Source organism: Tripterygium wilfordii, chromosome 10 (genome assembly GCF_013401445.1).
Source record: "Tripterygium wilfordii isolate XIE 37 chromosome 10, ASM1340144v1, whole genome shotgun sequence".
NCBI classification, from domain to species: domain Eukaryota; kingdom Viridiplantae; phylum Streptophyta; class Magnoliopsida; order Celastrales; family Celastraceae; genus Tripterygium; species Tripterygium wilfordii.
The window spans coordinates 10,630,899-10,654,914 of NC_052241.1; the positions used below are offsets into that span (position 1 = coordinate 10,630,899).

At 38.0% G+C, this 24,016-nt stretch overlaps 5 protein-coding genes across 15 annotated transcripts; 4 read left to right on the forward strand and 1 right to left on the reverse strand.

Annotated features, from left to right (window-relative positions):
* Positions 1–1,160: 1,160 nt before the first annotated feature.
* LOC120007756 (inorganic phosphate transporter 1-4-like) lies at positions 1,161–4,601 on the forward strand. Of its 2 annotated transcripts, none has more exons than XM_038858180.1 (2): positions 1,161–1,318; positions 2,630–4,601. In XM_038858180.1, exon 2 carries the CDS (start codon positions 2,664–2,666, stop codon positions 4,272–4,274), a length of 1,611 nt encoding a protein of 536 aa, XP_038714108.1. In that variant the 5' UTR covers positions 1,161–1,318; positions 2,630–2,663; the 3' UTR covers positions 4,275–4,601. The 2 variants fall into 2 exon arrangements, with proteins under 2 accessions (XP_038714108.1, XP_038714109.1); XM_038858181.1 differs by lacking the exon at positions 1,161–1,318 and adding an exon at positions 1,523–1,544.
* Positions 4,602–5,258: 657 nt separating this feature from the next.
* LOC120007755 (WPP domain-associated protein-like) lies at positions 5,259–10,214 on the forward strand. Of its 2 annotated transcripts, none has more exons than XM_038858178.1 (6): positions 5,259–5,406; positions 5,745–8,068; positions 8,560–8,686; positions 9,005–9,106; positions 9,526–9,604; positions 9,679–10,214. In XM_038858178.1, exons 2-5 carry the CDS (start codon positions 5,751–5,753, stop codon positions 9,586–9,588), a joined length of 2,610 nt encoding a protein of 869 aa, XP_038714106.1. In that variant the 5' UTR covers positions 5,259–5,406; positions 5,745–5,750; the 3' UTR covers positions 9,589–9,604; positions 9,679–10,214. The 2 variants fall into 2 exon arrangements, with proteins under 2 accessions (XP_038714106.1, XP_038714107.1); XM_038858179.1 differs by having other exon boundaries at positions 9,735–10,214.
* A 458-nt stretch (positions 10,215–10,672) lies between these two features.
* LOC120007008 (GPI mannosyltransferase 1) lies at positions 10,673–13,894 on the forward strand. Of its 2 annotated transcripts, XM_038857150.1 has the most exons (5): positions 10,673–11,146; positions 11,247–11,429; positions 12,346–12,887; positions 13,171–13,495; positions 13,533–13,894. In XM_038857150.1, the coding sequence occupies exons 1-4, from the start codon at positions 10,885–10,887 to the stop codon at positions 13,483–13,485; spliced, it is 1,302 nt and encodes a 433-aa protein (XP_038713078.1). In that variant the 5' UTR covers positions 10,673–10,884; the 3' UTR covers positions 13,486–13,495; positions 13,533–13,894. The 2 variants fall into 2 exon arrangements, with proteins under 2 accessions (XP_038713078.1, XP_038713077.1); XM_038857149.1 differs by having other exon boundaries at positions 13,171–13,894.
* Positions 13,895–15,354: 1,460 nt separating this feature from the next.
* LOC120007054 (inorganic phosphate transporter 1-4-like) lies at positions 15,355–16,965 on the reverse strand. The gene has a single exon (XM_038857219.1). The coding sequence runs from the start codon at positions 16,948–16,950 to the stop codon at positions 15,370–15,372; it is 1,581 nt and encodes a 526-aa protein (XP_038713147.1). The 5' UTR covers positions 16,951–16,965; the 3' UTR covers positions 15,355–15,369.
* Positions 16,966–20,194: 3,229 nt separating this feature from the next.
* LOC120007092 (chromatin modification-related protein MEAF6-like) lies at positions 20,195–23,687 on the forward strand. 8 transcript variants are annotated; one of them, XM_038857272.1, is made up of 7 exons: positions 20,195–20,335; positions 20,441–20,535; positions 21,233–21,441; positions 22,087–22,156; positions 23,160–23,187; positions 23,269–23,335; positions 23,432–23,687. In XM_038857272.1, the coding sequence occupies exons 1-6, from the start codon at positions 20,323–20,325 to the stop codon at positions 23,331–23,333; spliced, it is 480 nt and encodes a 159-aa protein (XP_038713200.1). In that variant the 5' UTR covers positions 20,195–20,322; the 3' UTR covers positions 23,334–23,335; positions 23,432–23,687. The 8 variants fall into 8 exon arrangements, with proteins under 8 accessions (XP_038713200.1, XP_038713195.1, XP_038713196.1 ...); XM_038857267.1 differs by having other exon boundaries at positions 23,269–23,329; XM_038857268.1 differs by having other exon boundaries at positions 23,166–23,187; positions 23,269–23,329.
* Positions 23,688–24,016: the final 329 nt, after the last annotated feature.

Sequence of the window (24,016 nt, forward strand, 5' to 3'; positions counted from 1 at the left end):
CAAATAGATTCACCAATTAAGTTATCACCCAAATGATTGTTGTTCTCATGCCGTGCGAATACAAACTGGTTGAATCAAAACTCGGCGCGTACAATGTGGATTGGACCTCGGGATTCTCACATTAGAAATATGTTCTAAAAAATGTGGTTGACTTGCTTTTGTCAGGAATTGAAGTTAATATATTCATCAATCTCTGCTGCCACGTTCATGTGAGACAAAATGGAATATTAAATACTGTTGTGTCTAATAAACAACTTTGGCAGTTAATTAAGAGACAAGTATGGTATGGATGATACGTTAATTAGTATGTCCAAAGATCGATCGATCTGTCCCATATATGCACAGACTGTCAGTGCCATGATTTGTCTGTATACATGCAAATTTATATGTGGATTAGTTGGATAAGGTTGGGAGAGGGGGGAAGGAAATAGATATAATAAATACAAAATCAAAGGTAAATATTGATTGCTTAATTTACACTGTAGACGGTCGAATTGGACATTTGTTGAAAAGTCAAGGGAATCACCTTGCAATCTGCAAAAAATAGAGGAGGTGAGAGTTGGTTAATCATTCACAATGGGGATATCGGCCAAAAATCCTCCAACGATCAAATTAGTAGTGGCCTGACTACTCAAGTGAAATGGGCTGCAAGGTTGAACATATAAGCCATAACGGGATGTAGGGTTGGACTTGTTAGTCGAGTTGTAGGGCTAGATTGTGCCAGCTCAAGTGAAGTGGGCCAAATACGGATTTTGGCCACTACAAGCTAATTAGATATGGTAAACAATTAGAGGATATTAACATGAGATAATTATATATCAGAATACTGAAAATTGCTTAATTTGTACACTAATTAGCGTTTAGCAATAGATAGAATGCTATGCATACATAGTAAAGAATAACGAATATTACCATGGGATCAATACTAGGAATATTATTGTAATATTCTATCATTATAATCTCTTTTTTGCATGTGAATTTACAGTTACAACAAATTTACTAATTAAGTAGTTAGGGAAACAAATCCAACGGTCGAAAACGAGCCAAAAGAGAAGTGCAAGAGGCAGACTGTGGAAATTGAAAGGGGAAGGCTGGCACGAAAACGGCGTCGTAAAGGGGACTGAACGAGATGGCGCGGAGAAAGAAGGTGGGAATATACCGAGGGGATCTCGAAAGATACTTGGTGTACATCCATTGCGTACATAAATTGCTCATCATATTCATATCCCCCTCCATCTTGTCATTTCCATCCGCTCTCTGTCTGTCTGTCTGTCTCTCTCTCTCTCTCTTGTTATCGAGAAAGCGACAAGGAAAACAGGTCAGTCTGCTAGAAAGTATATTAACCTTCTATCCCTTTTTACCGCTGTGTTCTTTTATGTTTTCGTCGTACAAGTGTATATGGTTAGACATGCAAAGTGAAATACAAAGGCAGTGCTTCATCATTAATAAAGGACAATTAAAAGCTTTTGCTTCTGTTCATTTCTTGTCTTTTGTGTGAAGAAACCTGGACCCAAAACAGATTAAGAACAAGAAAACAGAGAACTGTGAGTGAGTTATGTTATTATTTGGGATGTTTTTGTTTTTGATTTCTGGGTACTGTCAAGGTTGGATTTTGTTTAGAAGAAAATGTTTTCCCAGATGCGCAATTTGTGCCATGATTAGTGGCAAGGTTTGCTTAAATTTTGGTTTGATGAATTTAATTTATAAGAAGCTTCAAAGAAACCCAGATGGGAATTCTTATTTTGATCTGTCTTTAGCTTGATTTTTACTGCCTTTAATGCAAAATTTTTATCTATTCATCGCCAGGTAGACTTCCCAATTTTGAACATAAATCCAATGCACCATTCAAACTTAACACAACTGTGTGGTTTTGGGGTCTCTGTGGGCATAGCCTGCTATTTTAGTAGTCAATGCTTACAGTTATCATGAATAGGAATCAATTGTTAATGTTTTATACACAATTATCAATTAAAATGGTTCCTATTAGTGTTGGGTCTGTGATGTAAAATGGGTTGGGTTCAGATACTGTTATTCTAGTTGATCTTTATGTCTATGATTTCGTTTTCTGATGAAACTTTCTTTTCTGGACAAGTGTGTTTAACTGTTTGTTTCTGGGGTAATATGCTTCTGTGTGAATGTGATTGTTTAGACATTAGAGATGTATTCCAGGGGACCTCTCACTTTGTTTTTTTCTTCTTTTCTGTGGTCATGGGGCTTTTGTTTTTTTTTTTCCCAGAAGATTCATTAAATCCACTTGATGTAATTCATGAACCCAGCAAAAGATGAATTGATTGGTGAAGTTTTGGTCATTTGAATCAATGGAGTTTTTGATATAATCTATTTTGCCTATTAGCCACTAAAGTTGGAGTAGTTGGACGATCCATGTTCCTGGGTTGACTATAATGGTCTATTTATGTATTCTTCTGCTTAATTTCCTCCTAGTGGTCTGGTGCCCTGATAACCATGTCATTTTCTTGAAAATTCAACACAAAAAAAAAAATAAAATTGAATGCGTATGAACATTGACTTACTTTGCTGACCAACCCAACCCAACTTGTTCATAAATATCTCAGAATTGGATTTGTATAATTGTATAGTGCCTGTTCTAAATATTCTTCCATCTTTGCAGAGAAAGTGAGAGCGAGAAGGGAAGCTCGCAAGTGATGGCTAGAGAACAATTACAGGTGCTTAATGCCCTGGATGTTGCCAAAACACAATGGTATCACTTCACTGCAATCGTAATTGCTGGGATGGGCTTCTTCACTGATGCCTATGATCTCTTTTGCGTATCACTTGTTACCAAATTGCTTGGCCGCATATATTATCATGTTGATGGGGCAGAAAAGCCCGGAACACTGCCTCCCAATGTCGCGGCCGCTGTCAATGGTGTTGCATTGTGTGGTACGCTTGCAGGTCAGCTCTTCTTTGGCTGGCTTGGTGACAAAATGGGCAGGAAGAAAGTTTATGGCATGACTTTGATGCTCATGGTCATATGTTCAATCGCTTCCGGTCTTTCTTTTGGGGATGACCCGAAAGGTGTCATGGCAACGCTCTGCTTCTTCCGGTTCTGGCTTGGGTTTGGCATCGGTGGTGACTACCCACTTTCTGCGACAATCATGTCTGAGTATGCCAATAAGAAGACTCGCGGTGCTTTCATTGCCGCTGTGTTTGCCATGCAGGGTTTTGGAATTTTAGCTGGTGGGATATTTGCAATTATCATATCTAGTTCATTCGGTGCCAGATTTGATGCTCCGGCTTACGAGATCGATGCAATTGGCTCAACAGTCCCACAAGCAGACTATGTTTGGCGTATAATTGTTATGGTTGGAGCACTCCCAGCTGCACTTACCTACTACTGGCGTATGAAGATGCCGGAAACTGCTCGATACACTGCTCTTGTTGCCAAGAACATGAAACAAGCTGCATCTGATATGTCAAAGGTTCTGAATATGGAAATTGAGGCGGAACAAAAGGTTGACGTGGTTCAGGAGAAGCACGCCAATGTTTTTGGTTTGTTCTCGAAGGAGTTTCTTCATCGCCATGGACTTCACTTGCTTGGAACAACAACGACATGGTTCTTGCTTGACATTGCATTCTACAGCCAGAATCTGTTCCAGAAGGATATATTTAGCGCGGTCGGTTGGATTCCCCCGGCGAAGACTATGAATGCTATTCAAGAGGTTTTCAAAATTGCAAGAGCACAAACACTAATTGCTCTTTGCAGTACCGTCCCCGGCTACTGGTTCACGGTGGCTTTCATCGATAGAATGGGAAGATTCGCAATCCAATTGATGGGATTCTTCTTCATGACAGTGTTTATGTTTGCCCTTGCTATTCCTTATGATCACTGGACACACAAGGATAACCATATTGGGTTCGTGGTGATGTACGCATTGACCTTCTTCTTTGCCAATTTCGGGCCTAACGCAACCACATTCGTGGTGCCGGCTGAGATTTTCCCTGCCAGGTTCCGGTCCACCTGTCACGGTATCTCTGCAGCTTCGGGAAAGCTTGGGGCTATTATAGGCGCATTCGGGTTCTTGTATTTGGCGCAGAGCAAGGACAAGACCAAGACTGATGCAGGGTATCCTCCAGGCATTGGAGTGAAGAACGCACTAATTGTATTGGGTGTTGTGAATTTCTTTGGAATCTTGTTTACATTCTTGGTGCCTGAATCAAAGGGAAGATCACTGGAAGAGATTTCAGGAGAAAATGAAGATGATGGAGTAGAAATGGAGCAGTCTTCCATTCATAACAGGACAGTCCCAGTTTAAGTTCTATTGTAGTAGTTTTTCTAGAATAAATTGCCGTCGCAACGCTTTTCCATTTCAGCCTTCTCTTGTTGCTCTTAAGTTTCTGTCAATCCAACAGTTTATAATGTTGTTGCATTTCTGTAAATGCCTTCTGTATTAGAGATTTATAAGGTTGTTTCTTTTAGTATTTCTTATGGGATATGAATTACTATCAAATTAGGATTCAGTTTGGAATTCTTGGATATGAATTCATGGCATGTTGATAAGAAAATCTGTTTTCTTCATCAGAAATGTTAAGGTGTACTATGCAGTAACTGAAAAGGAAGAAAGAATATGACTTTGTGTGCAGTAGACTTGGACTTTTGTACTTGAAATTTGCACAACCACAACTCTACTTGGGAACTTTTGGGAGGCTATTTGGGTGGCTGGAAATTGGAATAGAGAGTGTGGACGATTGGCTTTGACGAACCCAACAAAAACTTTGTTTGTGTCCCAAGTCAAAGCCATTTTTTCTTACCTTGTGGGAACCACTAGGGGGGCCAAAGTTCAAAAGCAAGGATTGTGGCCCTTCTTATGACTTATGACACTTGACTTGAGACTTTTAGCCTGTTCATCGTCCTATGTTAAGGGTGTGTTTGGTAGAGTGAACCCATAAATTTATAAACTATCGATATGATTGTACTTAACAGTTCTCGCTAGTGATTCTCATTTTGTCAAATAATTCTCATAAGCTAGCTTCTTATAAGCCTCGATTTAAAATTTCTCTATGAAGGGTTTCACTTTTGTTTTTTCTTTTTGTTTGATCAAAACACTTTATTTCACAATTTACACCGAGGATGCTGATAAATTACACTTATGATTCATGGCATACTCAATTACTCATGTTTGAATTACTCATTAAAAATAGTACTCAAGTTTGAGTGGGACACATAAAACATCATTTTAAAAATAAAAATAAAAATAAAAATAAAAATAAAATTCCTTAACCTAGGAAAAAGATACTTTTACTTTCTACAACCGCTCCCCAAAACCTACCTTTTGACCGTTAATTGCCTTCATTGCAATTTGCAACTCTTTTTCGACCATCGTCGCAGCAACTTCCGGAGAATCGCAGTCTCTGATTTTTCCGTGCTAATCATCCTTCTTCACTCCTGTAAGTCTTTGCCTTCCTTTTTTTCTCGACATTGCTTTTTTCAATCTCTATTCCATATATGTTGTTTGCAAGTGTTAGTTGAAGTATAAGCCAAGCTCAGTGTGAACTTCCCTTATTATTCTTCAGGTTTCGTGTTTGGTAGCTATTAGACTTAGTTTGAGTGGTGGATTTTGCTTTAAGGGGAATTGGAACAGTTAAACTTCACGTTTCCCCTTCTTTTTCTTTTTTTCTTCTCCAACAAATCAGAAAATGAAATGGGTTTAATACTTTAATTTTGTTGGAGGTTTGCTTGGGTCCATTTGTTATGTAACTCTTGAGTTTCGTTGTGTATCTCGTAGAAATCTATGGGGAGTGAAGAGGCTTTGATTGATTCGGCAGCTATGGATTCTGTTGTCCGTTCATGTAATGAGGGGGCAAAACAGGCCAGTGATAATATTAACGAGAGCGAGGGTTTGGGGGTTGACTTTGTCGAGGATTTTGATTCATATATGCAAGATATCAGTGATCGGTTAACAATTTCGAGGATGGTTAGCGATTCAGTGATCAGAGGAATGGTTAATGCTGTTGAACAAGATGCGGCTGAGAAGATAGCTCATAAGGAATTGGAGGTGGCCAAATTAAAGGAAATGCTGCATGTATATCATGTGGGTGGAGATAACCCTGAATCCTCACGGTTGGAAGCGATTTGTAATGAACCAAAAAATATGAATTGTGCACTATATTCAACTATTTCAGAAATTTTAATGCAGCACAATAGGATTGGCGATAGTCTGGGAAGCCTGAGATCTTCAACTAAAGAACAGCTGAAGAAGCTTCGGAAAGAGATTGATTGCATCAAAGGGAGTGGCTCCATTCGGCGGATTAGTTCAGGTTCTGAGTTACTGGGATTGGGTGGTATATTGCAAGACAAGGCATCTGAAAGGTGGATTGATGTGGATAAAATGATGGATAGTCTTACAATTAATCTTGATTCTGTCTTTGAACAGGTGGAAAATATAGCATTCTTGTCTAAGGCTTCAGTTTGTGAGTGGCACCTAGAGAAGGAGTTCCAAGCTGAAATTGAAGGTATGGTGATTAAGAACTGTTTTGGGGGTCTTAAAGAAGAGTTTGAGCAGAGATTATGGGATCACAATGCTCAATTTTATTGGAATGATGGCGTGAACTGGCTTGAAAAGATCAAAGAGGTTTCAAGTTTACGTCAGGAATTGGATAACATTTCTAATTCACTATCTCTTTCTGAAACTGGACAGCTAACTTCGCATGAATCTTTAGAGATTAATGGTGATTATTTTCATCGGAAGGTTTCTGGCAATCATGCTGTGTCAGCAGCTCTACATCGAGAGGTAAGTGGTACACATGAGGATTCAATGATTGTCCATGAGAATTTAGACCCTGCCCAGCTGAAGCACTTGTCAAAGGATGAAATGGTGATTTTTTTTAAGACTGAGATGACGAAGATGAAGAGGCACCATGAGTCCAAAGTCCAAGAGATGACTGAAGAATATTTCAGCCTTAAGCGTGATTATTTGAGGGAGAGGGGCTCTTCTTTGGTGTTAAGGAAGGATAAAGAGTGGGAGGTGTTGAGGAAAAAGATTTCTGAGGTCATCTATAAACTGGATAATTTTCTTCTGGAGAATGATAAATTGCCTGCTTTTTCTAACAATACTGAGATGCTTGACAACTTGAAAGACAGATTGGAATTCCTACATGTTGAAAACAGCCAGCTAAGAGCGTCAGTCACAGACAAGAAAAAGGAAATTAAATGCCTCTCCTCTCAAATTTCAGACACTGCAGAGAAAATATCGCAGCATTCCTTGGCTGAGGCAAACTTATTGAAAGTTATTGCAAATACTAAAGCTTCATTGGAAGATGCAAACATTGAAGCTTCAATCCGTGAAGATTTATATAAATGTCTCTTCAAGGAGTTAATGGGCCAGATAAATTATGACGCTGCAAAACCCTCTGTCAAATATGAGATAGATGATTCAGATATGGAGTCCATTTGGATGCTAGATCTCTCTGGTGTTATAGTTAGGGAAGCCCTCAAAGAAGCCAAGGAGAAACTCTACGAAACGAATGTGAAATATGCCAATGAAACTGAAAGTAGAGTTTCCCATCAGATGGAAATGATGGAAAGAGAGAAGGCGCTAAGATTGGAGGTTGCAGAGAAAAATAAATTGGAGGAAGATATTCTCTTACTGGAAGTATCACTGGTAGAAAAGAATGTCCAAGTGCAGAGGGTAACTGATGCATTGGAAAAAGAAAGGCAGCATTTTGAGTTAGTTTGTCAAGAGCTCAATGATTTGAGGGATCAAACAAGTAAGCAGCAAATATTAATTTCGGAGAGCTCTACACAATCTGATGTCATAAAGGGGAATTTGGCAGAGACATTGGAGCAAATTGAACGGTACAAAATGGAGGTGTGTGAGTTGAAGCAGAAGCTTGAACTGGCAACAAATGATGTTAGAGAGTTATATGAAGTGAATAGGAAACATCTAGCTGTTGTCCAAGAGAAGAATGATGCTTTGTCTTTGTTAGAGATGAATGAAAAGGAGCACAAGAAGCAAATGGAGTCTATAATTGTTATTGTCAGTGGATTGTCAGAAGCAGTTGCTGATCTTGATTGTGGAATCACAGAAGATATTAGAAAGATTAACTTAAGGTACTTAGTTTTTTTTTCTTTTTTCCTCTCTACTCTTCTATTAAGAAGTCTTAATTGATCCGTATGCACTGTAAGATATTTGCAAGTCTTATGACATAACTATATTAAATTAAAAAGGATGCCTGGAAAGGGTGGCTTAACCTTGAGAATTGGGTGGTTAAGCAGAAGTCCTATAGAGCAGCCAACTTTCCCATTAGAGGCTGCTCTGGATTTGGTCCTGTTTAAGTAGCCCTCATTCTTTCATTCGTTATTCTCATAATCTCATGAGATATGAGTGCCAAACATGTAGCTTTGCCTATCCATTGCATGTTTCTGTGAAAACAAATTAAGCTTCTATTTTGTCTAGAAATTGATTTTTGGAATCTTCATGCATTGAATATTTTTTATAATCTTTGTTTTGTCAATTGAGAATCAAGAGATAAGTGACTTTTGAGATGAACTTTGCTTTAAAATAATTGATAATGAAGCCTTTGCACTCATTTCTTTTGCAGGTTGGTGAATTTGACTTCTCAATTAGGTACGCATGCCCAAAAGGTTGATGCCCTTAAAAGAATGAGCTTGCTGTACAAGCAAGCCTTTGAAAGGAGATGCTTCGACCTTCAAAAGGCTGAAGCTGAGGTATGTTAGAAACTTTTAATCTTTGAAGTAAGACATTTATGTGTTGCAACTTGATGCTATGATCTAGCTACTTTGCATAAAGTAAATATCCGTTGTGTGGCAAATATTTTCTCCACTGTTTTTAATCGCTATAATTTTTAATACATACATATAAATTGCAGAAGCAGTCTCTGCGGTGCAGAGATTAGGTTGTGGCATTTGCCCTTCCCAAAACTGACAGTGCTTCTGAGGATCTTGTACATTTGGTTTGACTATATATATATATACACTAGGCCTTATATTGTACAATTTTCATTGGATTTTTGCATTGCGTTTCAGGTTGATCTTTTGGGGGATGAGGCGAATTCTCTCTTAAACCTGCTTGAAAAGATATACATAGCTCTTGATCATTATTCTATTGTATTGCAACATTATCCTGGTGTAAGTTGCTTCTCTTCTGCTGATAATTTTTACTGGTTTCTTATTCTCGGGCTTAAAAAGGTAAGTTTTGCCTATGATTAATTTGTTTCCAAGAGCTTTCACAGCTTCACAAGACTGAATTTCATTAGCCTCGGACAACTGAACTACCTTGATCTGAATCCCTGGGGCATTCGGTTATTATTGGCCTTTGTTAGTTTTGTAGTTTCGTTGTACATCATGGAAGACATTATAGGCGATTTAACCAACTTTGTTGGTAGTATTGGTGAATCTCCTTACACCTTCCAAATATATTCTCTCTGTAAGACAGCGTCATAAGTCATAGATGTTGGTTTTCTCTTAAAAAACAAGTTTTAGTTCTTATGGAGAAGATTAGTAAATTAGTAATCATCCAATCAATTTTTCTCTCTTGATTGTCACAGGTTATGGAAATTCTGAAGCTTGTTAAAAAGGAATTGAGCAGAGAATCTCGAAAGCCAGTTTGATATGAAGGAACTCAGGGTAATGTTTTAAATTAAATACCTTTGGCCTGCCAGTAATTACTGTCATTGTAATGTAACTCGGTATTCATCTAGGCACAAATAGTTGGGATTTCCCTTAATTCTCCGCTGTGTAACTTTTTACTTTGAAGATGGAAGGCTGCATGATTCTATTGTGATTGCCACTGCTGCATCCTTTTGCCGCTATGCGTTGAGGGCATGAATTTTGTCAAGCATGTCTTCAGCCATGTCAAGAAAACTAAAAGGAAAATCTCTTGGAGTTGAAGCAGAAGCGCAGCATGTTCAACTGTAACGATAGCGCTGCTAAAGAGTTGCAACCTCATCGGCACGACTTGCCATAGAGCTCCCGCTGGTTTTTGCCTTTTGATGTCCATATTCGTTGCCTTAAGAGTGTGCTCAACCTTTCTAGTAATCTGTATGTTAGCCTTTTTTGTATTCATAGTTTTGGCTTTTATGTGTTTCACTTGTCTCCAGAGTTGTGAATGGGTATATACATATCTGCAAGCCAAGGTTGCCTCTGTTCCCACAGATACCTTTTGATTCTACAGTTTTCGGCTTACACACTTCTCATTCTTTTATGGTTGGTTTATTATTTACTGTAATAATTTCCATATTTGTTACTTCCAACTTCCAAATTAATTTGTCATTATTGACAGTTTACCACTGTATAAACTACAAATCACACCATGACAGACCAAAATAATAATATAGAGGATGATTATCGCTATCTAACCAACATTGCAAATTTAGTAGCAAATGACTCGGGAATGCTGCTTAAGAGTCTCGAGATAGCGGTCCATTTGACAAAAACATGCACCCGAGAGTCTCGAGACAACGGCTCATTTGACAAAACACATCCGCCCAAGACATTCTGAATTTCTGATGCCATCTAATCTCTGATATACTCCGACTCCTGAGCCCATTTACATTGTACAAGTTTCCTCAATCAAATTCTCTATAACCAAAAATCTTGTAATTGCTTAGCTTGGTTTTTTTTTTCCTATTGCTTTACATTTTTTTTAATGCCTAAAAATAATAAATAAAATACATGTTGAATTTATTCAGCTGGGCTCCGCTCTCTCCCTCTCTTCGGCTGGATGCCATTATTGATTGCTCGTTCGTGATTCGGATGGTAATCTGTACAGTTTCTACCGAATCCACCAAGAAAACCGTATCGAGAAGAAGAAACAGGATCTGAAATCCTTTCAATCTCTAATCGATAGTTCGTGTGAATAAATTGCTGGTCTTTGTTTCTCCTTATAGTCGGCATATGTTTCATCGATGAAGATCCGTTCTTTGCTTCTATATTCAGCGATTTTTCGCGTGTTTTTGATTGCTTATGGAGAGTGGCAAGATACCCATATGGAAGTTAGATACACGGATGTGGATTACTTTGTCTTCTCTGATGCTGCTTCTCTAATGGCTTCGGGAGAGTCGCCTTATGAAAGAACCACCTACCGCTACTCACCTTTACTTGCATTTCTGCTTATTCCCAATTCAATCGTTCACCGTTCTTGGGGCAAGCTCCTCTTCTCTGCTGCAGGTATTGAGAGTCTTCAACTCCAAATTTTGAATACTTTGCGTACTGAAACTGGTGGGAAGAATTTTTCAGGAACTTAATAAATACGTCGTTCACATTGCAGATTTACTTGTGGGTTTCTTTATCTATGCCATTTTGAAGCAACGTAAGGTGCCTGAGGTCCTCTGTACATACTCTGTAATGGTATGGCTCCTCAATCCATTTACCTTCACCATTGGAACCCGAGGAAACTGTGAGCCAATTGTTTGTGCCGTGATTTTATGGATCATTATCTGTCTTATGAATGGTACATTTCTCCTTCCGTAATTTTCTTTTCAAAGTTAATATTGCCAGCATATTTCTATTAAGATGTCACCTTGTTGGCTTGTTTAAACCTGTCTATTGGTGCCTGTGAGTTGGGTCAGGTCAGTCAGTGTTTTCTTATAATTTTGGCACCAAATATACGTAGGGGGAAATAAGAAGAAAGGTGGTATCAATTCTAAGAATATCCTTGAGAGTTTTGTTGTTCAGGGTTCTGATAGTCTGATTCAAATTGTAGTATTGTGGGACGTGAAATTAGGAGTGGGTGAAGAGTAGATACTACCTTACCTGGGTATCTTTCTATATGTTTGTGAAATCGAGAGTGAATTTTTTATGTTGATGAAAAGTTTGCATTGTTTGGTGCCTGAAATAGTTGAACAACAATGAATACGAGAAGGAATAGCTTACTTAGAACTAGGGACAGATGATTCAGTTTTGTTATTGATGATATTGAGAAGGAGAAGAACGCCTCTATATGGACTGAACTGCGACTTACTTATTGCCGAGCAATCATCCTTAACTAACACCAAAGAGTTCTACTAGAAAAAAAGTTTTTTATCAACCGCATAGGGCTGTGTTGGCATGGCTTATGGCTACCATCATTCATTACGTGCCACCAGAAATTTAGAGGATGCCAAACTCTTTTTTTTTTTTTTCCTTTCTTTTTGTCCCATCTTCTGATCTGTTAAATAAAGAACCGTGTGTGTGTGCATACGCATTTGCGTATGTATCTACGATGGTAGCTCCATGGACTAAGTTATTGTTAATTGGTCCTCGGCCTTTGCACTAAGAAAAATCATTTTCTTAGTAAATAATTTGCCACCAATGCTTTTAAGGAAGCCATTTAAGTTGACATGCTGTATTTTTGTCACATATATTTACCTATATACCTTTTCCTACAGGTAATATCTTACAAGCTGCATTTTGGTATGGACTAATTGTCCATTTCAGAATTTATCCTATAATCTATGCACTTCCTATGATAATAGTTCTTGATCCGAACTACATTCAATTTGGTCAGAAGCCTGTCCTTGAGTATTGGAGTTCTGTGCAAGAAAAAATCTCTCAAAGCAGTGGAAAATCAACTGACCAGTATGCTATAAGGACTGCACTCAAAGGCATATTCACTAGAGCGAGAATTATGTTTGCCCTAGTCTCAGGAACTACTTTCCTCGCCTTTACTGGTCTTTTCTTTCATTTATATGGATGGGAGTTCTTACATGAGGCACTGCTTTACCATCTTACGCGCACAGATCCAAGACACAATTTTTCCATCTATTTCTATCACATATATCTACACTGCGGGCAAGATCTTTCAGTGGTGGAAAAGCTGATCTCCTTTTTTCCTCAGTTTGTAGTACAGCTCGTTCTTATTTTCCGCTTCTCGCAGGATCTTCCATTTTGCATTTTCCTGCAGACAGTGGCATTTGTAGCATTCAATAAGGTATACTGCTACAATCATTGCTTATTTTACACACAGTTTCACAGGACTTTGAGATACCCTCACTCTCATTTTTATTAAGTATTGGATTGAAGCACTGCACACAGATGATTTGCCCCTTTTCCACCTTTTTGCAAATCCCATGAGAATACACAATAAAATTGCACATTGCAACTAGTGACCCTATGTCCATTCTTTCATATCGTATGTATACGTTCATATTTGTAGGAGAGTGTATTCAGATAATGCTGTTTTCACATGGATGTTGGTGATATTTCTTTGACAGGTCATCACAGCGCAATACTTTGTTTGGTATTTTTGCTTACTGCCTCTGATTTTACCGTGGAGCAGTATGAAGCTCAAATGGGAAGGCTTATGCTGCATTCTGTTATGGATGGGAGCACAGGCACACTGGCTGATGTGGGGTTATTTGCTTGAATTTAAGGGCAAGAATGTCTTCCTGCAGCTTTGGATGGCAAGCTTATTATTCCTTGCGGCGAATACTTTCTTCATAATCATGTTTATCCGCCGACACAAGTACACCCCTCTTTTTAGACTTTCCGAGGGTGCAAGTTCAAAGAATGCCAAGAAACTAGAATGAAGGGAAAAAGGTTTTGCTGACCATCATGCTTGGAGGATATGAAAATGTTTTGCTGACCATCATGATTGGAGGATGTCAGAGTTGATATCTGCAGATCATCATCATCATTCGAGCATTTATCCCAGAAGTTGATATGTGTAGATCTTATATCAAAATGTTTTGAGATTTATTCTTTTTTGATTGCTGTAACATGGTGGTGTGAGGTTTTTTTGCTCGCGATTTTGACTGAGTAGAAAAGGAGGTGGGAGCTGAATCAAATTAGTTTTGTCAAGCATTTGAAGGCTTCTGACAGTCATCCCTTTTCTGTTCATCCTCCTGGATGCAACTTGGGGTTCGTTACTTTACAATTACAGGGTAATTGACATTTGACATCGTGCTAGCTTTAGCCAACAGACTCATGTTCATGTTCGGCTTATTATTATAATTAATTTTTTTTTTAAACGAGAATTCCCCGGCCCAACATATCCCCTACATATCCCCTAGATAGTTGGGTCAGCTCTAAACTCGGGTCATCAATCCAGCATGCTTCACGTTGGCGATAAGTAAAATCGGATCAAAACCTTGTGGGGGAGAATGAGGTCAAAGCCCGCAAAAGAATTAAATCTACAAAGTCTTGCATAGGCCTTCGGCCTATACAAGAAAATAATGTCGAAATTGTTGAGCGTGATGGTTGAATTTTCGACCTTACGCATTCGAGAAACCTTACTTACATCAATTAACCTTTTTTTTTTTGTAATATATCATTTTTGACCATTTATAAATACCTTCTCACAAAAAAAAAAAGACCAATAATATTATTTCGTTGAAGATAGCTGGAATCACAAAATAAGGAAGAAGGAAGTGGGAAATATAGTAATAGTAATACCCGATAAAGAGAGCAAAAAGTATGGGCCTGTACATAGCTAAAACAAAAGGGTACAATTTCAAGTCGATACTCATTGGAGTACTTTTGAACCTTTAGATCCAATAAAAGAACACAAGGACATAAAAATACCATTTGAATACCAAATTACTTTTCTACCTCATATTATTCTTTTTCCAACAAATATCTTTCTTCTTCCTCCTTTCTTCTCCATCTCTTTATTTCTTCTTTCTTCTTCTCTGTCTTCTTTCTCTTCTTTGTCTATTTCTTCTCTTCTTCATCTCTTCTCTTCCTTCTCTTCCCTCTATATCTAGATATGTTCTTTTGTTCAAGTCCAAAGGAATGATAACGGTCAAAATATTTTTTTTATTGTTTTTATTTTAATTAATTAATGTTAATTTAATTCAAAAAAAAAGTGTCAAATTTATTTGTCTGTATGTGCATGTGGGGTAGTCGCTTAGCTAAAATTTAAGGATATTTTTTCTTAGCGTAAATAAATTTTATTTTATTTTTACAATGATGTGTGATGTGTGTCCCACTCAAAGAGTATTTTTTTTAATAACTCAAACATGACATGAGTAGTTGAATATGCATAGGATGATAGTATCAACAGATTTTCTTATCAACATGCCATGAATTCATGTCCAAGAATTCCAAACTGAATCCTAATTTGACAATGATTCATATCCGATAAGAAATACTAGAAGAAACAACCTTCTAAATATTAGGTAATAACACTTTTGGGTACTTAATAATTTGATTCAGTTAACTTAGGAACCCATTTTCCAAACGTTTCAAGTTGGGAATCGAAAATTCAAATTGTCCCAACTTGATACGTTTGAAAAATGGATTCCCGAGTTGAACTGGGTCAAATTATTCAATACCCAAAAGTGTTATTATCCCATGTAAATCTCTACTATAAAAGCCATTTACTGCAATTCTCTTGCTGAAATCAAAAAGCGTCGCGACCGCAATTTATTCTAGAAAACTACTACAATAGAACTTAAACTGGGACTGTCCTGTTAGGCATGGAAGACTGCTCCATCATCTTCATTTTCTCCTGAAATCTCTTCCAGTGATCTTCCCTTTGATTCAGGCACCAAGAATGTAAACAACATTCCCAAGAAATTCACAACACCCAATACAATTAGTGCGTTCTTCACTCCAATGCCTGGAGGATACCCTGCATCGGTCTTGGTCTTGTCCTTGCTCTGCGCCAAATACAAGAACCCGAATGCGCCTACAATAGCCCCAAGCTTTCCCGACGCTGCGGAGATACCGTGACAGGTAGACCGGAACCTGGCAGGGAAAATCTCTGCGGGCACCACGAATGTGGTTGCATTAGGCCCGAAATTGGCAAAGAAGAAGGTCAATGAGTACATCACCACGAACCCAATATGGTTATCCTTGTGTGTCCAGTGATCATAAGGAATAGCCAGGCCAAACATAAACACTGTCATGAAGAAGAAACCCATCAATTGGATTGCGAATCTTCCCATTATATCGATGAAAGCCACCGTGAACCAGTAGCCTGGGACGGTACTGCAAAGAGCAATGAGTGTTTGTGCTCTTGCAATTTTGAAAACCTCTTGAATAGCATTCATAGTCTTCGCCGGGGGAATCCAACCGATCGCGCTAAATATATCCTTCTGGAACAGATTCTGGCTGTAGAATGCAATGTCAAGCAAGAACCATGTCGTTGTTGTTCCAAGCAAGTGAAGTCCATGGCGACTAAGAAACTCCTTCGAGAACAAACCAAAAACATTGGTTTGCTTCTCCTGAACAGCCTCGACCTTTTGTTCCGCCTCGATTTCCATGTTCAGAACCTTTGACATATCAGATGCAGCTTGTTTCATGTTCTTGGCAACAAGAGCAGTGTATCGAGCAGTTTCAGGCATCTTCATACGCCAGTAGTAGGTAAGTGCAGCTGGGAGTGCTCCAACCATAAGAATTATACGCCAAACATAGTCTGCTTGTGGGACTGTTGAGCCAATAGCATCGATCTCATAAGCCGGAGCATCAAATCTGGCACCGAATGAACTAGATATGATAATTGCAAATATCCCACCAGCTAAAATTCCAAGACCCTGCATAGCAAACACAGCAGCAATGAAAGCACCGCGAGTCTTCTTATTGGCATATTCAGACATGATTGTTGCAGAAAGTGGGTAGTCACCACCGATGCCGAACCCGAGCCAGAACCGGAAGAAGCAGAGCGTTGCCATGACACCTTTTGGGTCATCCCCAAAAGAAAGACCGGAAGCGATTGAACATATGACCATGAGCATCAAAGTCATGCCATAAACTTTCTTCCTGCCCATTTTGTCACCAAGCCAGCCAAAGAAAAGCTGCCCTGCGAGTGTCCCACAGAAGGCAACCCCGTTGACAGCTGCGGAGACATTGGGAGGCAGCGTTCCGGGCTTGGCTGCCCCATCCACGTGATAATAAATCCGGCCAAGCAATTTTGTCACAAGCGAGATGCAGAAAAGATCATAGGCATCAGTGAAGAAGCCCATCCCAGCAATTATGATCGCTGTGAAGTGATACCATTGTGTTTTGGCAACATCCAGGGCATTAAGCAATTGCAGTTGCTCTAGAGCCATCACTTGCGTGAGCTTCCCTTTCTCGCTCTCACTTTCTCTGCAAAGAATAGAAGAATAGTATTTAGAACAGGCAGTAATACAAATCCAATTAATGATAAGATATTTATAAAGAAGCTGAACTAACAAATTGGGTTGGTTTAGTCAGCCGCATTCAATTATTTTCTTTGTATTTAATTTTCAAGAAAATGACCTTGTTATCAGGGATCAGACCACTAGGATCAAAAAGCAACCAGAAGAATATTTGTCAACCCAGGAACATGAGTTGTCCAACACTTGCTCCAATTTTCATTGTTTCAAACAGGAGTGGCTAATCGGCAAAAGAGGTTTTATATATATTTAAAAAAAAAAAAAAAAAAAACTCCATTGAATCGAATAACCAAAACCTGCATTCTATCTCTAATGTCTAAACAATCACAATTCACACAGAAGCACACTACCCCACAAACTTGTACAGACCAGAAAGTTTAATCAGAAAACGAAATCATAGACATAAACATCAACTATGATAGCAGTATCTGAACCCTGCCAATATATCTTACAGTGGGACTGCCAGACAGGAACGACAAGGTGGAGGGGGGGTATGGTAAGCAATTTATAGGGAATGGATGTACACCAAGTATCTCGGTATATATTCGTTCCCTCCTTTTCTGTCTCATCTCGTTGAAGTCCTTCCCATTTTATGACGCCGTTACATACCAACCTTCCACTTTGCCTCTTGCACTTCTGATCTTCTGGCTCGTTTTCCACCGTACGTTGGTTAATTTTGTTTCCCTAATTACTTAATTAGTAAATTTGTTGTAGCAGTAAGAAAACATATTTGCTAATATTAATTAATGGTAATGAAGGATTATTCTTTACAATAATATTCTCAGTATCCTATGATAATATTCGTTATTCTTTACCATATGCATTGCATTCTATCGAGGGGTGACAAAAATTTGGTTTCGGATTGGTTCCAGGTCGGATAACATTATGTGTTTACGAAATATTTACATGTCTGGACCCTAACCCATATTGGATTTCGGACGTATTTAATTGACCAAACTTGTATTGGTTTAAATCCGGACAAGTAAATCGAACAATAATCTAATCCGGGTTAGAGTTCGAATAAGTAAACTGGACAAGATTTTTAAATTTGGATCCGGACCCAGTTTTACATCGGACAAAAATTTTGTGTTTGGACCTAAATTTCAAACATGTAACTTATGTTCAAACTTAGTTTAATCCGGGTCGAACAAAATCAATCATTTGGACCGGACAGAGTTTTGCTACCCCTAATTATATATATTCTAATTAATGTGGAAATTAAGCAGCATTTTGATATATAGTGGTCAAAATTCGTAATTTGCCCATTTCACTTGAGTTGGCACAGTCTAGCCCTACAACCCGTTATATGTCCAACAATATATGGGGTTGCTTGTATTCTTTGAATTAACGAATCATTTGGTTGGCATTTTAAGGGGGGAATGAGGCTAGCCGAGGGTGAGAATCACTTATTCCCTTGTTTGGTTGAGTTTGGGATGGTGGAATCTCAAACTCATCCCACCCTCATTCCCTCCTTATGGAGATTAGCCAATCTCACTAAAATGGTGAGATTTTCTAATCTCCACGAGGGAGAATGAGTTTGATACTCAAAAGATTATTATACCCCTTATTAAAAAATTATCACAACCATTAAATTGATCTATTCTTATTTTTATGTAAAAAAAATTGGGTAGTATGAAAATTGTATTTGTTTGAATATATTGTTGCTTATCAAAAAAATTCTAACACTCATGCTCACTCTTCATTTTATACCAAACAATGTAATGTTCACACTCACACTCACACTCACACTCACACTCATTAGATTAGCAACCAAATGCCCTAAGTGTCTAAAAAATTAAATGAGGTATATGTTGATATTGTTTTAATATTAATAATATCATCATTTAATATTAAAAATAATACTAATATATGTATATTCTAAATGAATATTTTTTAATATTATTATATAAAATAATTATTCAACTACCAGTTATTGTTTCGGCATTCAACTACCACTCAAACAAACATTAACATCCTATATATCGCATTTTCTTTATTATTTATATAACATTTTCTTTTAGTTTGCTATCTACTACTATATCTACTCCATTTTTATTACTATCTACAAGTGTACCGTAATTAATAACATCTGTTTTCAATACCTACTAATTTAATCTCATTTAATCTACTGTATACCTACTCCATTTTTATTACTATCCATTCAAGTGTATCCTAACTAAGAACATCTGTTTTCAATACCCACTCATTTAATCTACTGTAAACATATCTATATAATTTTGTATATATATATATATATATTTGTAGGATGTATGAAAAGCTAACTAGGGCCTAGAGGTCGTTTTCAGGGAAAAATGATGTGGCTTAATTAATTTCTTGAGTAGCGTTGGTGGGCCGCGGGGTTTGCTGTAGTTTTACTACAGCAGGCTAGGTCCGCTCTAGCTGTTTTGGGTAAAAAAAATTTTATTTTATTTTTAGGGTTTTTTTCAAGTAAGGACAAATTGTGAGAATTGTACTCTAATAAGAAGTGTGGTAAAAAAAAAATTTTTAAAAAATGATAAAAGTTACAAACTTACTAAAACATCCTTCCTCCTTCTTCCTTACGCCACATGTCTAGAAACATGCCCACTTCCTAAACCTTGGGGCCTCAGTTCTGATACCATATGTAACAACCACTACCTCCGCACTAGTAACACTTTGTTCGCTTTGAGTCAGCCCATACCGGCTCGCACGATTGTCTTCCTAGACCCAATAACAACCCATATTAGTTTGAGCTCATGAAAAGCGCTCTGTCTTCACATCTCTCCCTGGGTAATGTGGGACAAAAGACTTAATTCGTTTGCCACTCAATAACTCTCCGAGCACCACTAAGTTTACACTATAGAGACTTGTAGCCTCACCCACTTGAGTTTGGTGTTACACAAACATTTGAACATGTATCGTGTACTAAAGGTTTCCGATTTTAAATCGGATGAGATTTTTGTGTTTAAATCTAAAGTCTGTACATATAACTAATGTCTAAATTTAGTTTAATCCGAATCGGACAAATTTCATCATCCAAAGTAGACAAGAGTTTTACCACCCCTGACTCATCCTTCTTAGTTGTTGGGCTAAATACTTGGGTCAAAAAGCCCAATCTGCTATCGCACATTATGGGCTAGCGAAGCCCACTTTGAGACGGCATCAACCGACCTTCGCCCGCTACGACATCGCCGACGTCAGCCCCGCAACGGATTTAACGTTGATCTTCCCAAAACAAGTTGTCTGCCTTTGTCAGAGTTTAGGTTTCCGAACGTTGATAACAAGTAATTTGAATTTCGCGCTCTAATGGATGCCGAAGGTTAGTTGTGCTAATTCCCCCTTTTTCTATCACATATTGTTTTAAACTCCCGCAATTACATAGTTGCTGTAAATCTCGCGCCTCCTTTTTTTTTTTTCCCCTCAGGGCTACGAGCCTCTTCGAATCCGTCTGTACTGCTTTCTTCTCTTCTGAGCAAGAGAACGAAACTGCAAGACGAGCTTCGAAGCATTGAAAAGCAGGTCCTTTTTCTCCCTCATCATGTTGTGTCCTGCTTTATCAAATTCTGTAACGTGTCTAGGATTTTCGTATTTGGGTTTAGGAATTAGAAATTTAATTGCTTCTATCATCTTGTTAATAGTAATCAGCCAGTGGTTGATAAGGATTGTGATATGCAGATATATTAGGTTATATTGCGTCGGATGTTTTGATGAACTGAACATGCTCCAGGGATAAACTACTTCCAACGTATTCCTTCTGAAAAATTTGGAAAGTTAAACACTAAACCTGTGGTAGGATGAAATTAGCTCTTTGGATTATTCTGTAATTTATTACGGAGTTTTTTAGAGGTTAAGAGTAGCTATGGATTGTGAAAATAAAGATAAAATTGGTCATTGTTTTATTTGTTTGGTTATTTAGTTTTATGCGGATATCATTTGTACGCAATGTGCCCAACATAGTAGTTTGAGACTACCTTAACAAGGAAAACATATAATCGAGAAACCTAGGCTAGAATAAAAGGTAGCCAAATGAATCTTACTTATCGTGCAACTGGTAACATGCTTCAAATAGAAAAAGACTGAACGGTGGCTCACGGCTGATTGAACCAACACGAGCAATGATGTAAATGCTTGCAATTATTTTTCAACTTCTTTTAGTGTTGGTTCTTGTTTTTGAAAAATTAATGAAATGGCTTTATTCTACCTTTATTTCTCTTAGGTCTATGATATGGAGACGAGCTATTTACAAGACCCGAGCCAGTATGGCAATGTATTGAAAGGTTTCGAAGGGTTCCTATCTTCTTCTAAGAACACTGCACTGTATGGGGTGGCTATGAAAACTCTTCACATACTTCTCTTCCATTTAATAAAGTATGCTTCTCTTGGGTGTATGTTGTTCGTGATTCAAAAAATTCGTTGTTTTTTTAGGTAATAGAATATCTATCTTAACCCGAATTCTCACACGCGGGATCCCGTGAATTTTTTTAAGTGCGGGATAACTTTTTCACTCTTGATTACCAACATTGCACATGTGTGCTTTAATGTGGGCCAGGGCCATGTGATCTGATCAATGGCTGAAAACCTATCCCGCACTTTAAAAACACTACGGGATCCTGTGTGTGAGAAGCACACTCTATCTTAATAGTTAATGTGTAAACTTATTGATTTTGTGTGGGTATATTTTTATTAGTAAACCTACAACTACAAAGAATCACTTTATGAGTGCTCCATTGATCCGTTATGTATGTTGACGCAATTGCATTTTAAAGCTTTAGCTCATTCACTGTGCTTTAGATGACTTCAATGTACAATGCATACCACGGCTTTTGATTTTGGAGAGAGCAACCTTTTTCAATTGTTCTATATTCCTTGCAGATGATATTTTGGTCTGTCAAATAATATGTGGTGTTCTTTATTCTGGTTAATTTGATTTACCAATTGCTTCATCTTTTGCTTCAATATGTATGCATGTGTATAAAAGGAAACGCTCAAAACCGTTTTAGATCTGGTTTAGTTGGTCTACAGTACTTCCGTTATTGGTGACAAAAATTTATTTGAAACTTGTGGCTGCAGCTTGAAGCGGTCGAGGAAGTTCCAACCTGAAGATAGGCTCTTCTCTTTATCTTCAGTCACTTCACCAGCAGTATGTATTCTGCTTTCACATGTACAGTAATGGGGGACAAATATAAATCATGCATGTTTAGAGAGTCATTTTGTCTTGCGGTGAAGCATATGAAATATGTAACTACAATTTTGCTGATCAAATGTCATATTAATGATAACAAATGTTTTAGCCATTTTGCATTTGATAGAGCTAGCAAAAGTTGTCAGGGAACATAATTGAACAATAGAAAGCTGCGCCTCATAGTATGATTGCTTGTCAGTCTTGGAATTCTCTATTTCCATCATTGTAATGTTCGTTCAAGTTCATTAGGTTGGAGGAACTTTAGGCTAGTCTGCACCGCTTCTGCTGCAAACTGAAACACCTATATGATTCCTGCCAATATGTTTAAGCCTCACACTCCTTTGAGTTATGCATTCCTTTAAACAATATGTCATTGTGTAACCTTCACCATTTCTTACTACATTTAACAAATCCATTGCCAGGAAGTAATTTTACATCTGCTCCAACCATTTCTGTTCTGGCTATCCTATGTAGAAATAAAGTAGAGCCACTTAATTGAGGAAGTTGTACACTTGTACTCGTCATTTGAAGTCTCTACTCACAGGGACTAAGGCTGTGTGACATATCATTCAAGAGAATGAATTTGGCCAAAAGGATGGTGATTGTCCCATGCATAGAGGGGCTTCCAGATATTGGCAAACGGTTTCAGAAACTTGATGAAGATGTAGTCCATACTCAATAGTAGACTGAGATGTGAGATGTCAACTTTTAGTTTTCATTATATTTACATCCTGATCATTTATTGTCTATAGCATGTTATTTCTCTTTTTTGGCTCCTTTCTTGAATATTCCGCCTAGCTTGATGCTGTGGTCTGTGCTCTTGGTTTCAACTCATCATTTAGCTCCTGTCATTTTATATTTGTCAAGGGAAAATATGTAGATTGATGAATTTGGAGGCATTGATAGTTGTGTCTTTTGTGTGATTCATATTCTAATTTTCCCTCTTTTTTTATCTTTTCAGGCTGAGGAGCTTGCGGCTGGGCGTGATGGTGAGCCTTTATAGCAGATATTCAGATAATTTGCCTTGCCTAAAATATTGTTGCTTCAACCTTCTTTGTATTTTGTCATAGATGGGAGATCAGACTTTGGCGTCGGTCGACCTAAAGGTGGAGGTATATATGCAAATGGACAGTAAGTGTGGGTGGAAATAATCTTACATATACTTTTTTTTTCTCTAAGGTTTTACTACTACTGGCATCAGTTTATCTGAAACATAAATGATCAAAATTTCAGAGGAAAGCCAAAGAAAGGAAGAGGTGCGGCTCGAGATGCCAAAAGAATTAGGCAATCAAGTGATCCAGATTTTGATTATGATGATGACCCTGAATTGACATTATGAAACTGTTTGTATAATATGGTCATTGACCTTGCTCTGATAAGGTCCCAGATCATGTTCTTAGATCCATTGTTAGGAATTCAAAGTAAATCGCCCAAAAACAAGCCTCGATCTGCACAAGTCAGGTCAATATGAAATTGCCATTTCTTCTCCAACTCTTCAGTTCATAGCTGTACATCTTCTGGTTCGTTAGAACAACTGAATGAATACACACTTGAGCCACAAGTTGGAATGGTAAGGATGTTGTGTATTACCTTTGTGAGGGTTCGAATCCTCCCTCCTCATTCCAATATCACTGTAAATATTGCTTCAAATGCAAATCTAAAGCCATCCATACAGGGTCGACAAAGTCCTACACAGGGAAAGGTTAGTTTAAGACTTTAATAGGCCCAATGATCCTTGAAGAAAATTGGGCCCAATAGAGGGTCTGGACTGGACTGGACTGGACTTTTTTTCCTAATGGCAGAACCCAAAGCTTAAAA

Bases quoted from the DNA above. Each gene is read 5' to 3' on its own strand.
- LOC120007755 (XM_038858178.1), top strand. From the start codon at position 5,751: ATGGGGAGTGAAGAGGCTTTGATTGATTCGGCAGCTATGGATTCTGTT. The intron at 8,687-9,004 runs GTATGTTAGAAA...ATTGCGTTTCAG, and splicing joins TTCAAAAGGCTGAAGCTGAG to GTTGATCTTTTGGGGGATGA. The intron at 9,107-9,525 runs GTAAGTTGCTTC...TGATTGTCACAG, and splicing joins TATTGCAACATTATCCTGGT to GTTATGGAAATTCTGAAGCT.
- LOC120007092 (XM_038857267.1), top strand. The intron at 23,188-23,268 runs GTGAGCCTTTAT...ATTTTGTCATAG, and splicing joins GCTTGCGGCTGGGCGTGATG to ATGGGAGATCAGACTTTGGC. The intron at 23,330-23,431 runs GTAAGTGTGGGT...TCAAAATTTCAG, and splicing joins GGTATATATGCAAATGGACA to AGGAAAGCCAAAGAAAGGAA.
- LOC120007008 (XM_038857149.1), top strand. From the start codon at position 10,885: ATGAAGATCCGTTCTTTGCTTCTATATTCAGCGATTTTTCGCGTGTTT. The intron at 11,147-11,246 runs GTATTGAGAGTC...TTCACATTGCAG, and splicing joins GCTCCTCTTCTCTGCTGCAG to ATTTACTTGTGGGTTTCTTT. The intron at 11,430-12,345 runs GTACATTTCTCC...CTTTTCCTACAG, and splicing joins CATTATCTGTCTTATGAATG to GTAATATCTTACAAGCTGCA.
- LOC120007054 (XM_038857219.1), bottom strand. From the start codon at position 16,950: ATGGCTCTAGAGCAACTGCAATTGCTTAATGCCCTGGATGTTGCCAAA.
- LOC120007756 (XM_038858180.1), top strand. From the start codon at position 2,664: ATGGCTAGAGAACAATTACAGGTGCTTAATGCCCTGGATGTTGCCAAA.